Here is a 16292-nt window from a genome sequence, read left to right as displayed (position 1 = left end):
ATTTGGTCCTTTTTAAAAAAGACAATAACATTGGATTAGACTTCAAAATAAACTAGTGTGTTTTATTCAAGAGTATCTATTACTTCAGGATTAACTGCAGGGTGACATGTTGTGGTATAACCTTTAAATAAACTCCTATATCCCAAAAGCACAAAAATGACTTGTAAATGGAAATCTGTATGTCATAGAATGATCATGTATCCCATTCTTTTCAATTTTCATGCAGAATTATATACGGTATGCAGTATATTCACTGTGTGTAAATGATCAAGATGTTCATCTAATCATGAAAACATAATCATAAATCCAGTTGGTTTAAGGCTAAGAAATGTCCAAGATACTGAAAAATACTAATTAAATTTCATAAATAAAAGATTAGTAGTAAACAAATAAATCTTCAGCAGACAATAAGTGTTGTATTTTGTAACAATTATTGTTTAAAGTTAAGGATGAACTTATCAAAGTTAACTACAGCTCACTTCATCGGAAGTGAGCTGTAGCTCACGAAAGCTTATGCTCAAATAAATTGGTTAGTCTCTAAGGTGCCCCTAGTACTCCTGTTCTTTTTGCAAATACAGACTAACACGGCTGCTACTCTGAAACTTATCAAAGTTAATTATTTTTACCTCTTTGTGTAATAGTGCTCTATAGGTTCTTGATATAAAAATAGTTCAGCAATTCAGCCTAACTAAATCCATTTGCTGTAGTAGCTCTGTGCTCTGTCCATCTTTCTGTCTTTATTACATCATTTTTGAACTTTGATTGCATTATTTGAGCATGGATTGCTATAATGCTATTCTGCACCACCGTGATGGATTTAGTTTTCATTTTGTTCTCAAAAATAGTCTAGCTATAAATGTATCTCTGTTCTCTGATGAGGCTCACAGTATAACTGGTAAATTTTCAAGAGGAAAAACGGTCATGTATCTCCCAAGAGAAAACAATAAACCCTTTGAAGCAGAATAACCTCTTGGCCGCATTCATTTAAAGGGTGACACATATGCTAGGGAAAAACTTTCTAATATGTCAGACTTAAAATTTAAATCCATTCCGTTTCTACATATATTCCATAGTTATCTTTGCCTCTCCACTAGAGATCAGATATTTATGTACATTTTAAGGGCTTTCTCATTAACAGTCCTTCTTTTCCATTTTGCCCTTGCAGTGGAGTCATGGACCCTGATTTAGGAAAGCATCCCCCTTTAGGAAAGCAGTTCAGTGTGTGTTGAAGTGCTTTCCTGAATCAAAACCGTAATGCTGAATTTTTAACATCACAGTAATTTCAGTGGCTACAGAAGAATATCCTATATTCAAGATTATGGGTGAAATCTTGGCTTCATTGGAGTCAGTGGCAAAACTTCCATTGACTTCACTGCAAGACCAAGCCAAATGAGAAACTTGTCTATGAGTGACATCAGTCTCATTACAGCAGAAATCTCGACCAGTAGCAGGAAATATGTTGAGGGAGGGAGGGAGGATTTGGCCAAGTAAATTCAGACACCTTTAGAAAAAATAGTCATTTTGTATAAAATTAGCGTGGACTTCACTTAGTTTGGGTTTAGTCGATACTATTTTTTAGGCAAGGTGATCAGATTGAATGCAGTCTTCAAAAAGAGCTCACTAGTGTTCTTCCCAACAGCAGAGCCTCAAATGGTTTAGCATGAGGAGGTTTTAAAGAGCTGAGTTAGCTTCTTTGTTACCTTTCTTTCTTAGCTGACAACTTCATCACAATCCATCCTTGTTAGACAATCTCACAGATTTGAACATGAGTGAATGTGTATCAACCTTCATTAGGTCAAATGGAACAGACAATCCTATATCTATACCTTGCCTGTAGGAAAAGATTTATACTTTGAGAAGGAAGGGGGAAGGTCAGCTGGTATTTGGCTTGAAATCTGAATTTATTACTCTATGAAATTAATAGCATCCAGAAGTTGAACATATGGCATCCATATATATGGTACTATATATGCTTGATGTCATGTTGCTGCTTAAGTTTTGGGAAATGCACTTTTTTAAAAGTTTAGCTATGTTGTGGGCTAAACCTTTCAAAACTGACTGAAACAGAACAGGTTTAATTTGGCCTGAACATTTATTATCCCTGGTATTTGCAGGCCCACATACAAATGCATGTTTTTCATTAGCTTTGCATTTCTCACACAGCCTAATTTCATTTATTCTCATTTTATGCCCCTGCCAGACCACCGCTCTTGATAAGGAGAGGCAGGTTTTCCGACGAAGACGCAACCAGGATGTGAGGGGACGATATAAGGCTCAGCAAGCTCCACCTGAACTCAACTCTGAATCGGAAGACTATTCACCAAGTTCATCTGAGACTGTTCGCTCACCTAACTCACCCTTTTAATAAAACACTTTTGCTCAAAGTCTTGGCTTAACCCTTTGAGATTCTGAAAGTCCTTCAAACCTGTGTGAAACAGTTACATCTGATCTATCTAGCACTAATGCTCGAATGATGGAACAGAAAAGGGTGTTTACAGTATCTTTGTAATAATAATTTCCTAACTGACTGGAATGATACTTGTGCTCTGTCTAGATTGTGACTTGCTGCTAATATGATCCTCAAAGGGTTAAGACTATTTTGCATTTTTTTAAGATAAGAGCAATGAATGTTTTCATCAGTCATGCTAGGACCTGCAGTTTGTAATTTTAGCACATGTTAACCCTCTGAGTGCGTAATAATCTTTAGCCTTGATGGCCCACAGTAGGGCTTTATTGACTTAGATGCACATATCTTTTCCCCCCATCTCCTTAGTTCTTTCCCAAGTGTTCTGGCCAAAACAATATCCAAATGCACCTCTATTTGAGTGATTGCAAATCGGGGCTTTTTAAAAACCTTGTTTTAGAACAGCGTATTCTAAGCTTCTATGATATTCTACCACAGGCGGCTGACCATTACTGGTAGGTACCATACAGGATAAATGGAAAATCGGTGGTAGGACCGCCTCATAACAATCTACCTAAGGTGATACCATAAAAAATTGTTGCTTCCATATTATTGGCTGCTAGTGGCTGTCGTGTAGTAGTGGCAGAGTCATGTGAGGTGGGTGAATGGCACATTCTACCATGCTTTGGTATGTAAAGATCTAATTCTAAAACTTTTCCCTGCCACACACACAAGGATGTACAGATAGGGGAGAGCTATTAGTTTCTCTATAGCTTTGGGATTTTGAAGAGGGAATACTCCTCTCAACACAATCATGTTTTTTTCATAGATACACTGTGATGACTACCAGGAGAGAGTCTTTTAAGAGAGAGAGAGGAAAAATCCAGCATTAAAGGAAAGAGAATTACCCTTACAATAGTGACATTATTTATAAATTGGGGAAAATACCTGGCATGTTAACATTTAAGAAAAGCCTTTGGGTGAAATCCTGCTGTCCTCATTGACATCAATGAGAATTTTGTCTTAGAGCGGAAAAACTAAAAACTATTCATCTAGCAGATCTGTGCTATTATATACGGGGGAGGGGTCTGTGTGAAAAACACATGTACAGAGTGTTAAACCTCAAGTCAGTGTGTTAGCATTTCATTTCATCCGTGTACAAAGAAAAGCCAATTTCGCAGAGAAGTTATACTTCACAAACTTTTGCTTCAAATAGGATCATTTGCGTGAAAACGGTCCCATATTCACACAAACGTGGCACTAGTTGAGTGAAAAATGACACATTTCCAAAATTTGATTTTCCAAATTATAAATAAATATAAGACCCAAGCAGAAAATATTAACTTTGATGTTTCACGTGTTGGTTTTACATTTTGGGGCTGTGCTCACAGAACTCCCAATGAAAACCATGGCAATTCTGAAAGTGAGGGTCTTGTCGGATCCATCCTACTATTGATTTGCATTCCTAAAGTACCAATCACTGGAGCCAGGTGCTATCTTTTTCTGAAATCTCAAAAGACTCACTGAAGGGCATGTGTGTAAACAGATTAGGTCAATTCCTTTCTCTTCTCCACTCTCTTTAGAATGTGCCCATCTTTCGTTGTGTCCAGTGTAAGTATTATATCAAACATTTAACACATTTTGAACCAAGGGAACCTCATTTTATGAGTTTTCATTCAAGTGATGGAAAACATTGATTAGAGTTCTTTGGTTTCAATCTATCCATCTGATTGTGGGGGAGGGTCCCCGATGTCTCTACATAGCCCCATTGACTTTAGTGGGATGCTGCACACAAGTGTAAGGGTCTCAATCAGATTACAGGATTGAGGCCTTTTTTGGCAACGGAAGCATAAATAACAGAGGAACACTGGTTAAAGTATAAAATTAGTTGTGCCCCAAGGAGAGAAACTCAGTAGGTTTCTGGGGAACTCCATAGGGGTAATGGGATAAGTAGCTACAGCACAACTAAACTTCAGAGTTTGGAGTGTGCTTCCTGGCTGTTGTGCCTCCCTTGTCAAGGTTGGGGGGGAGGGCAGAAGAGCTATATAGTGGCAGATCATCTGACCATGCACAATTACCCCTAAACAGACTGCACAAAGAGACTTCATGGTAGGTATGGAGTCATCTTGGTGTCATCCCATTGGGCAGCAGTACCAGTGCAATTGCATTACATGAGTGTCCTCTACTCTAGTGGAAGAGTGGGTAGGATTTGGCCACACTGAATCAATATTCAGGGTGTACTTTTACACAGGGCTAGGCCTGTAGCTGGTGTAACTCAGTGTAGCTCCATTGAAGTCAATGCCGATTTACAGCAACTAATATAATCCCTCACCTTACAATACAGCCTTCTCTTTAGAATGGATGCAACTCGATGCAACTATAAAGATATTTATTTATATGGCAATCAAAAGTGTCCATTAATAACACATGCTCTTTGACTATCGGCAAAACGTTGGCAGTTTCAAAGGAACAAGGACAATGTTCATTCTTCTTAATTAAATAGAGTAGGGGGAAAAAACAAGTATAAAGCAAATGCTTCGTCTCATGAATGTGTAGTGTCAGTTGAAATCCATTTGAGATCTTCCTCTCACCTTTGCTTTTGTTTTAGACTCCAGGGCTATCATTAAAATAAGATGTTTGGCTCCATCGTACACCATATTGTACCACTTAAAACCTGTATAAAAATAACCCAAGCCCCTGAAATTTCCACTCATCCCTTGCAAATTTCTGATCTTTGGCTCACGTTTTACTGACATAGCTCCTATAACATTTTACAGTTACATTCTTTAGGCCCCTTAGAGAATGTGCACCAAATTGTTGAATGGGGCCTTTTCATGGTTTCAAGAAAAACTATTGGAATAGTTTAACAGTTTTAAAAGAGAGGGTATCCGGATTATAAAATTAAGGTTTCAAATAGTTACTGGTTGATGCTTGTTTGCCAAAGAAATACAAGGCCAAATTTTGCCTCTATTTACACCTTTGTAACCCCACTAATTTCCTGGGTGTAACTGAGACCAGAAGGTGTGACCCTTAGAATATCTAAACTTTCGTCAAGGAAACTGAACAGATTATGGCTAATGGACAGTTTCTAATATGAATTCACTTAAAAATCTAGTATGAGAGCATATAGCATAGCAGGTTTCAGAGTAGCAGCCGTGTTAGTCTGTATCCGCACAAAGAAAAGAAAAAGAAAAAGAAATTTGTTAGTCTCTAAGGTGCCACTGGTACTCCTTTTCTTATAACATAGCAGTCATTTTCCTGTAAACCATCCAGTATCTTCACTTTACACATTATATTGGTGCTAAACATTAAAATACAACAAAAAAGAAAATATGCATTGTATTTACAGTCTGTAAATGCACCACTTCATTATTTTTTATGCATGTTGCTAACTGACTCTGTCTTCTGGTGCATTTACCTGCAGTAAACTAACTTCATGGTAAATGCAATACTCATATGTGATGGTGCCCTTCAAATCTTTGTGCACTTCGAGTATTGTGCTGAATAAATTTAGAATGTGTTTATCATGTGAAAATGGAAATCAGCAACCCCATTAGATATAATCTTATTAGCATTTATCTACAAAAAGATCCAGGATATTATAGTTGTACTCAGAGGGTTAACAGAAAAGCACAAGGCATGCTGATTACATTGGTGTATCCAAACTGCTTTGCTTTTTTAGCCAGTGTTTGCTAATTTTTCAGAAAATTCTTGGAAAATTTAAAGTTTAAAATAATTTAAGTGTTGTTGTTCAAGGAATTTCTATAACCAAATTAATCTTATTTTTAGTTTAACTTATCACAGGAATAATATGTATCATTAATGCAGTGTAAGTCTGTAGTTATACATTTTATTAATTCCAGAAGTGATTCCAGAATTTCTTTTTAAGTACTTAATATAGAGCTTACAATGGTGGCATAGGTGACTGAGACTGTCTTTCTTTTTGGTAAACAAACAATATTGTAATTTCAAGAGAGTCCTAAGAACCAGCTTTTCAGTTTGGTATTGTACTAGTTAGGGAAAAGCGATCTCATTACATGCATTGTGTAAATCTTTGTAGATGAGAACTGTTCATATGAATGAACACACTTTTTTTCTTGACATTGTAGCAGAAACTGTTTACTTGTTGATGATCAACCAATACATTAATTTGCTTCAGACTGTTAAAGGGAAAAGTGAGACTCCAGTCATTGAAAATGTTATTGCTTTACATCTAATTTAAATGTGGTGCATACTACAATAAGCAAAGCCAAACCTATGAATAAACTACTCAAAAAGCTTGGTGGTTCTGTATAAAGTGGAGTGCTTACATATAATGGTGTGTAGCACTGAGAAGGCTTGTCAGGTACCGTTGAAACTGATAGATATATATGAGCTAAATTGCAATCCTTTACCCTCTGAGGCATATTTCATTTATTTATTTATTTTTAAAGGAAAATTGGTTCAGGGGGTTGCGATGCCACAGGTCAAGTACATTAAATCACTGTTGTTTGCTGCCCCATGGTACACATTAGCAAATGGCATCCCCTATTTAGTTTAGATTGTGGGCAGGGAGAAGTTTCCTAATGTTATTGCAGTGCCCTCTAGCACTGTCGCGGATCAGGCTGTGTTAGTATTTCCATTGTAAACTCCTAATCTCAAAGGTTTTTAGTTGGATCGTAAAAATATGCTTCAGACGGATATATGGCACATGATTCCTCATCCCAGAATGATTCTCCTCCTAAAATATGAGGGAAATCAGCTTGGCCCTTTTGACATTTATGTCCTAGAAGTATGTACAAAAAAAGGGGAGCTTGCTTCAGACCATTTTTGTGTGGGTAATTCAAAAATGGCTTGGTTTTAACACAAGTTTTACAGGTTTGGACTATAACGTTGATAGTTCAAAACTTTTGGGTGCTTGGAAAACCAGTAAGAAAACTCAGTTATTGAGAGAGAGGCTATTCCTGCAATTTTATTGCAACAAAAAACTAACAGGTATTTCAAGTTCACATGGTAATAGCGTGTATTCTCCCTGCTGTCTGCTGATGGAGTCGTACAGTTTAAGGCCAGAAGGGACCACCAGTTCATCTAGTCTGACTTCCTGCATACCACAGACAACCGCCAACACCCAGCACCCACACATTAAACCCAACAACCAAATTAGACTACAGTATTACAGCCCAGAGGGTACTCAACTATTACATGCCACAGGCAGAGAATGGGAGCAACTGAGGTGCACCAGAGGTTCCTGCAATAGCAGGGAATTAAGTGTAATTTTCATTACCAATAGTATGAGTTACTCAATGCATCAAATGCTGAATGTGGTTTTTGTAGAATTTCTGTGGAGCACATGAACTCATACAACTTGCTTCTCCTCTCACATTTAGGACTTGCTCCATGGAAGAAAATGGAATTATGCCAATGTAAAACAGGTGTAAGCAGAAGAATTGGGCCCATTGTCACTTAAATGACAAACTTATCATAGTAAGATCAGGACTGGATCCTCAGGAGCTCAGAATTGTGGAGGCTATCAGAAGACTGTTTTAAAATATTGAATATGCACACTATGATTTGCAATAAATCCATGTACTACAGGTAACCTCACTGCTCAGGCACTAATCTGAAACAAATTTGCATTTGCCAAGGAGTGCAGTTAATCTCTGCCTCTACTCTCTCTCACACACACATGCGTTCTTTTGGATCCCAAAACACAGCTGTCTCCCATATTAGCTATAAGCGAACTCCTGTAGCTATTAGCAATAGTGTTAGAGATGGGCTAGTGTGGAAAACAGGTATTAAAAATTCCATAATGCACATTTTTAAAAAATTCCCAATTCTAGTTCATACAGCTCCATTTGGGAAAACAAAATTTCCAAAAGGACCTTTTATGTACACATTTTTATAAATCTGTATTTATACTTGAACAGCCTATGTTTAGTATATTTGGATTGCCATGCCAGATCAGAGGTTCATCCAGTCCTGTACTTTCTCTCTGACCATGGTCAGGACCAGATGAGTCAGTGGCAGGAACGAGAAACACGCTAATGGACCATTGTGGAATGATCTATCCACAGTGGAGAAGTCTTCCTAACTCTGGTTAGTGTTTGACTTATCATAGAACTGGAAGGGACCTCGAGAGGTCATCTAGTCCAGTCCCCTGCACTCAAGACAGGACTAAGTATTAGCTATACCATCCCCGACAGGTGTTTGTCCAACCTGCTCTTAAAAATCCCCAATGATGGAGCTTCCACAACCTTCCTATGCCCTGAAACATGAAGGTTAATCCTTTCCAAGACAGTTTATCCTGAGCTGGATTTTGAAATTAATTTGTTTAAATGCCCAACATCTTTAAAACAATGTAAGTAAGTGTTTGCACAATAATAGACTCTGGACTATTTACAATGATTTTACAACGGACAACAGATTTTAAAGATACTCTAATATATTTCCATATATGCTTCCTTTTTAAGGAAGGTGTATAACAACAGAAACTAATAGTCATACACAAATATATCCAGACGATGTTAAGGTCATAAGCTTATGAAAACTCTGCATTGAGATGTCATATTTATGGTGCATTATAAACTATTTGCATGAATGGGCCTCAGGATTAGGCCCTGACATAATAAATTAGGAGCTAAGGGTGAAATGTCATCTTTGATTTGCCTTGTTGTATTCCAGTTTAGCAACTGAAGTGGTCTCCTATCAAGGGACCTCAGATCAATGAAAGATTATCTGCAACACATAAACACAATGGGTTGAGTGTAGGATGAAATAGCAAGGGTCTGGTCTTTCAAAAGTGTGTGATAGATTTTAATTTTCTTTAGTAAATCCCACATGCAGAAAGAGGCAATTAAGTCTCTGAATTATGGACCTGAACTTTTTGACAATTTGATATAGAGCAGGAATTTTACTTTGTAGTCTCTTTGTAATTATTTTAGGGTAGTTGTGCTTTACATTTGAGGTGAATTCAATTCTTGAAAACTTTTGATATCAGTTTTTAAAAGAAAAAGTCTGTTGATTGAATTATGCTTAAATATAGTAGGAATTCAACTGATTAATTTCCCCCAGTGAGATGTGATGCAGAGGAAGGGGAAAGTCCTGAATAATTCCCAAAGGACAATTTGCCATTTACAATGACTGCTGGTGTGTACTCTGAAAAAAAAATATTGAATTTGGTTCAAGGTTAAAGACATATCCGTTATAACTTATTTTTGATTTTATTAAGAAATTAATAATAGCCTTTTATATTCTGCCTGAAAGAAATTATTAAAGGATTAGTTGAGTGTGAAATTAAATAGCACTTTTCTCATGCATGCTAAAGAGGTGTCTGAAGAACTGGTTGCATTTGTTTCTAAATGGTTTTGATTTTGTGCAAGAGAAAAATCCAATGTCTCCTTTGAATATACCAAACTTAGCAAGTGCTAAGCGGTTCAGATGACAAAGGTTAATCTTTAATTTTCACACTACTAATTAAATAACTTTCAAATGATATGTATCGATGCATAAAGCTGGAACGAAGTCAAATGGCATTTTTCAAATCCCACTGTTTATGCTAATAAATGTAGGTTAATATGGGATGAGATCTGATATGTTATCTTATGAGCTAAGCTTTTATATTGTTGCTTGTTTTTATGTAAAACATTTACTTTCAAATGATAATAAAATAGTAGAAAATGATGTACCAACCATTTTACTTAATACCTTATCTGCAGTCTGAACTTGCAATGATTTCATGTTCCTCTAACAGAATGACGCTAGGAGGTATTTCAGTTGGCAATCAAACTACTAAGGAGTTATATCCAGCTGCATTCCTAGGGGATTTTGCACAAGGCTTTAAAAATTAGTCATGCAACCATGTTGTATTTTTCCCCATCTAAACCTCTGCTCCAATGTGAGGCTTGATGAACATGATTAAAAAGTCAACTATTCAAAAAATTCCCACTTAATATATTAACTTTCCAGCACAGGAGGTTAGTTTGGATAAGCATATGGAAATCAAATATAGCCATGGACTTAACTGCCTTTCCTCTAATGCCCTTCAACATTATACATACCAATTCTCATGAGAAGTGTGAATACTATTTTACTGTAAAACCTTGCTAATTCCCACTAATGACTGGAAGATTCATTGTCGATGAGTGAATTTTTGGGAATGAGCACGTGAACGAAGATACACAATGAAAGACCAAAGGCCAATGCATCACAAAATGTACTTTCCTTTGTTCTGATAATTGGTTTAGTTTTAATATAATATTCAGAAAGTTATCAGTAAATGTACAGGAATGTAAATCATAAAAATGAGGAAGTCTTAGAAATATGAGACCTCACATGGGCTCTCTGATTATCTCTGCTGAAAGGTAGGGAAAGTGGTACACCAATGACAGTGCACCAATTGTCCAGACTCTCCACTGATAGTTTCTGTTTTACAGCAATTTTATAGAAGGATTTTTATATGAGGCAGATAAAGAACTGCAAAACTGAGAAGTAGTGTTTAAGTCTTCTAATACGCAAGGTTACTTTTTCATAGAAATGGTAATTTTACAATCGTGCTGTAGCAGCATACCCCTCTAATGCTGCAAGTGCCCTGTTTTGACTCCTCCTTATAAAAAGAATGTGTTCTCTCTCAATATTTCTACACCTTCAAGCTCCTCTGTTGGGTCTCGCGACTAAAGATTTAGTACTAACATTATATACACTACGGTGAATGTTCTGTTCTTTCAACTGCTGTTCATTATGTTGGGGTCTTTCAAAACAGACGTTATTTCCAAGTGAGATATTGAAGGAAGAAGATTGCCATACTGGAAAAAAATTACACTACCTGAGCACGGAACTATTGCAGGAACTTAGTTTAAATGTGAATGATCACATACTAGGGCTGTCTAGCGATTAAAAAAATTAATTGTGATTAATCGCACTGTTAAAGAATAATAGAATACCATTTATTTAAATATTTTTGGATGTTTTCTACATTTTCAAATATATTGATTTCCATTACCACACGGAATACAAAGTGTACAGTGCTCACTTTATATTATTATTTTTGATTACAAATATTTGCACAGTAAAAAACTAAAGAAATTTTATTTTTCAATTCACCTACTACAAATAATGTAGTGCAATCTCTTTATCATCAAAGTTGAACTTACAAATGGAGAATTATGTACAAAAAAACGTGCACTCTAAAATAAAACAATGTAACATTTTAGAGTCTGCATGTCCACTCAGTCCTACTTCTTGTTCAGCCAATCGCTCAGACAAACAAGTTTGTTTACATTTTCAGGAGATAATGCTCCCCGCTTCTTGTTTACAATGTTACCTGAAAGTGACAACAGATGTTTGCATGGCACAGTTATAGCCGGCATCACAAGATATTTACATGCCAGATGCGCTAAAGATTCATATGTCCCTTTCTGCTTCAACCACCCTTCCAGAGGACATGTGTCCATGCTAATGACGCGTTCTGCTCGATAATGATACAAAGTGGTGCAGAGCGACACACATTCATTTTCATCATCTGAATCAGATGCCACCAGCAGAAGGCTGAATTTCTTTTTTGGGTTCGGATTCTGTAGTTTCCGCATGTGGAGTGTTGCTCTTTTAAGATTTCTGAAAGCATGCTTCATACCTTGTCCCTCTCAGATTTTGGAACGCACTTCAGAGTCTTAATTCTTGGGTAGAGTGCTGTAGCTATCTTTAGAAATCTCACAGTGGTACCTTCTTTGTGTTTTGTCAAATCTGAAGTGAAAGCGTTCTTAAAACGAACAACATGTCCTGGGTCATCATCCAAGACTGCTATAACATAAAATATACGGCAGAAAGTGGGTAAAATAGAGCAGGAGACATACCATTCTCCCCCAAGGACTTCAGTCACAAATTTAATTAACACATTTTTTTAAACGAGTGTCATCAGCATAGAAGCATGTCCTCTGGAATGGTGGCTGAAGCATGAAGGGGCATATGAATGTTTAACTTATCTGGCATGTAAATTCCTTGCAATGCCAGCTACAATAGTGCCATGTAAATGCCTGTGCTTATTTACAATGTCAGGTGACATTGTAAATAAGAAGCAGGCAGCATTATGTCCCATAAATGTAAACAAACTTGTAAACAAACTTCTTTGTCTTAGCGACTGGCTGAAAAAGAAGTAGGACTGAGTAGGCTTATAGGCGCTAAAGTTTTACATTGTTTTGGTTTTTTTGAGTGCAGTTATGCAACAAAAAATAATCTACATTTGTAAGTTGCACTTTGATGATAAAGATATTGCACTACAGTACTTGTATGAGGTGAACTGAAAAACACTTTTTATTTTTATAGTGCAAATATTTGTAATTAAAAATAATATAAAGTGAGCACTGTACATTTTGTATTCTGTGTTGTAAATGAAATCAATATATTTGAAAACGTAGAAAAGCATCCAAAAATATTTAATAAATTTCAATTGGTATTCTATTGTTTAACAGTGCGATTAATCACAATTAATTTTTTTAATCGCGATAACTTTTTTTGAGTTAATCGCGTGAGTTAAGTATGATTAATTGACAGCCCTAATTTAAACATCATATGTACTCAAAAGAATGATGGAAAAGTCACTGAAATGTGTGATGAGGAAATGCCGTGTTCTCACATGACTTTAGGATGGTTTGGGATTTGGGGGTGTTTCCAAAGTTTTTTACAAAAATGTAAGGATTAGGGACACCGATTGATCCTCAGGCCTCCAAGCAGTTACATGTCATAGCTTTATTATTTGATTCTATTTAATCTACATAAAGATAGATCTTTCCTTTTTCCTTGGAATGGCAACACATAACTGAAAAATGGTGGGTGGTCATTTTAAAAATTAGGGCCAACGCTGGGTCCTCTTGCAGCCCTTTGTATTATCATTGGAAGTTAGACTCTGAGCACTTGAATTCTCAGCACCAATACCGAACTACTTGGTATCGGAGGTCATTTTTATGCCATTAGTCTTGACGTGCTCAGAAAGACTTATCTTAAAGTATATTTATTTCAGGAGATACTATGCTCTAAAAATTATCACCTTTAATTTTGAAAACTAAAAAATAGACATCTCTGTTCCTGGACTTCTCAAGTCATCCCATAAAGAGAGAAATCACTTTTTCTTTTCTGAATTGTTAGTTCTGTGAAAAGATAAATCCAGTGACCCTGAAAATAGATCTCCTTTTACTCTTGGCCACATCCATAATCCCATCTTTCTCAGTAAATGAGATGAAAGTCATAATTAATGTGCCACCAGCGAGTTCTCATTATTTCCTCAGAATTACCTGTTCATTTATTAGATTATCCTTCTTAAGTAATGAATTTGACAGTCTTGGTTCCTTGTTAAGAATATGAAATATCTTCTAACTTTGAACAGGTGACATTAATTTAAGGCCTAAACCAGTGAAGACATTTTGACCAATATTTGTTTTTAAAAAGGGAGCCTTACAACAAGGGCTCTAAATCCCTGTCTAGTCACTGAAGTCAGTGGGCCCTATCCAGGGTCAACTGCAGAATCAGGCCCCAAGCAGTCAGATTTTAACATGCTTCACATCCTAGAGCTCTCAGTAACTTCAGTGGAAGCTGAATACGGATGTAGAAGTCCAGTTTTAGGTTCCTATCTGTTAAAAATTGGGCCTTTATTTTTATTTTTCACATAAAGTGAATAGCATATTTATTGCACATCTTGATGTCCATAGTTGCCAATAAACCAGTCACAAAAATAGTAGTATCTATACAGGGAGAAATTTCAGTATGAGATGGTATGTAGACCTCATAATGAAGAGATTCTTAGTGACAGCATGTTAACATCTAGATAGATGTAGTTATATGTCAACAAACAATTATACTTTTCTGTGTATTTTACAAAAGGCAAAATTCATGTAGACAGATCATGGTTTCCATTGTAAAACTGGCTATCTTTTCCAGAGACGGCATTCCCATACCTTAGTGAATAATGTATATATTAACTTAACATTGCTTGGGCCACTAGGAGGGTACCAACTGCAACTGCCCACTTTACATGTCTCTGGGTTTAGGAAGGAAAGAAGAAGAATAATGTTCCACTGGTTATAGTGTGAGCCAGGAGTTGGGGGCCCTTGGTCAATTCCCTCCTCTGCGACAGCCTTCCTATGTGACCTTGGGCAAATCACCCAGCTTCTTGGTCTCAGCTTCCCACGTATAAAATGGGAATGATGGGGAAGTTCTGTCAAGAGTTTTGAGAAAATCAATAACTATATACGGTGAGGCGCTTAGATACTAGCATAATGGCAGCTTGTAGGCACAACACATCCTGCATCTTGGCCAGAGGTTAGACTAGATGACCCCTGTGGGCCCTTCTAACCCTAAGGCTCTGTGAATCTATGACAAGGTGTAGGCTCACCAGCTGGCACTGGAAAAATAAACCCCTCCAAGAATAGATCTCTTTATAGCCCTTTCTTCAAGGCTAGCTTTATTGCCAAAATGCAAACCTAAAACAAGACCACCCTAGTTCAAACTACTGAGTATTAATGGCCTTAGGCCCTGCTAGCCCCTGTCAGCTGAGAGAAGAGAGGCTGTAACTATTCCTGGTTACTAGGTGGAGATCCATGCTAAGACTTCCCTAGCCATAGAGTTTAAGGCCAGAAGGGACCATCAGATCACCAACTCTGAACCCCCGTACCTCACAGGCCACCACCCAGCCCAAGCCCAGCAATCAGAATTAGACCAAAGAATTACAGTCCTCAGGAGACCAAACTGTTTTGTGCCACAGACAGAGAACAGGAGAGACTGAAGTGTACCAATGCTAGAGGCCCCTGCAATGACAGGGAATTAAGTGAGATATACCCATATGATCCTGCTACAGAGGAAGACAAAAAAAAGCCCTAAGGTCACTACCAAGGGGACCGACAGGAAAATTCCTTCCTGACCCCACATATGGTGATCAATCAAACCCCAAACCTCTGAGCAAGAACCAATCAACCAACCAAGCACCTGAGAGATGAATTCTCATTATCACTGGCTCATTCCATTCAATATCCCATTTCCAGTTGTGGCCACCTCTAATATTTCAAAGGAAAGAGCCCTTCTCTCCCAAACCCTCCTCAAAATACATCCTGGCTCTTTCCTTTCTGCTACCCCTGCATAAGAACCAGAAAGCTTTCTATATGGCTTCTTGTTGGGCCAATGCTTGCTCCTGTTTATGTGCCTACTATGACTAGAGCTTCTGCTTTAAAGGCCCCAAGGGCCATAACAAGCAATAATGAACATGCACCCCAAGGCCCAGTGTCTTGTTACAGGGCCGTATAAATACTTAAAGTAGCTAGAAATATTACATTTGTGAATAGTATGCCAACAATCTTCAGCAGGGAAAATAAAACCAACCTTTACCAGTGTGAAATGTGTGAATTTCCACCTAGAGATAGCATCCAGCAATGTAAGAAATTATGCTTTTATTGCAGTCAGAGTTTCCAAAGGCAGTAATAAATTCTGGATTCTGTGTGTGTGTGTAAAAAAGGCAAGGAAAAGAGAGCTCAGAGAGCCCTCTCCCTCCTCTTGTATTGTTGCACGGGGGACCATCAAAATCCTGGGGCTTGTGCTCCCAGAAGGTGATGGTAGGGAGGTAGAGCAGAACTACAGCCCTTCCACACTGGCTGCGTCCCTAGGGCTAATGCATGCTGCGCCTACACTCCCTGAGGTGATTCTCTTACTGGTGAACTCAGTAGGCAGACTGGGAACTGCACCCTTGCTCTTGCAACCACAGGTTTAAATGCCACAGAACAACATAGTCGCAAAGACATTTTCCATGTCCTCTCTCAACATGTTCCTTTCTGTCCCACTCACCAGCTCCAGCAGTGCAGTATTCTGATTTTTAATATCTGTTTAAGTTTTCACATTCCTGTCAAGGCCACAGTTTTCCCTCACAAGTGTGTCA

General features: G+C 37.5%; 1 protein-coding gene across 7 annotated transcripts in view; it reads left to right on the top strand.

Moving 5' to 3' along the window:
* The window catches only part of DCLK1 (doublecortin like kinase 1), a 332990-nt gene extending 325637 nt beyond the window's left edge, over positions 1-7353 (top strand). For all 7 annotated transcript variants that reach the window (XM_037892346.2, XM_043531863.1, XM_043531859.1 and 4 more), the window contains one exon: positions 2201-7353. In XM_037892346.2, coding sequence (XP_037748274.1) covers positions 2201-2365 — 165 coding nt within the window. In that variant the 3' untranslated portion in view covers positions 2366-7353. The remainder of the gene's footprint in view (positions 1-2200) is intronic.
* The last annotated feature ends 8939 nt before the right edge of the window (positions 7354-16292 follow it).

This window comes from Chelonia mydas, chromosome 1 (genome assembly GCF_015237465.2).
Source record: "Chelonia mydas isolate rCheMyd1 chromosome 1, rCheMyd1.pri.v2, whole genome shotgun sequence".
Lineage (NCBI taxonomy): Eukaryota > Metazoa > Chordata > Testudines > Cheloniidae > Chelonia > Chelonia mydas.
The sequence above is the reverse complement of the archived record's forward strand: the minus strand, read 5'-3'. Positions and strand labels throughout refer to the sequence as shown.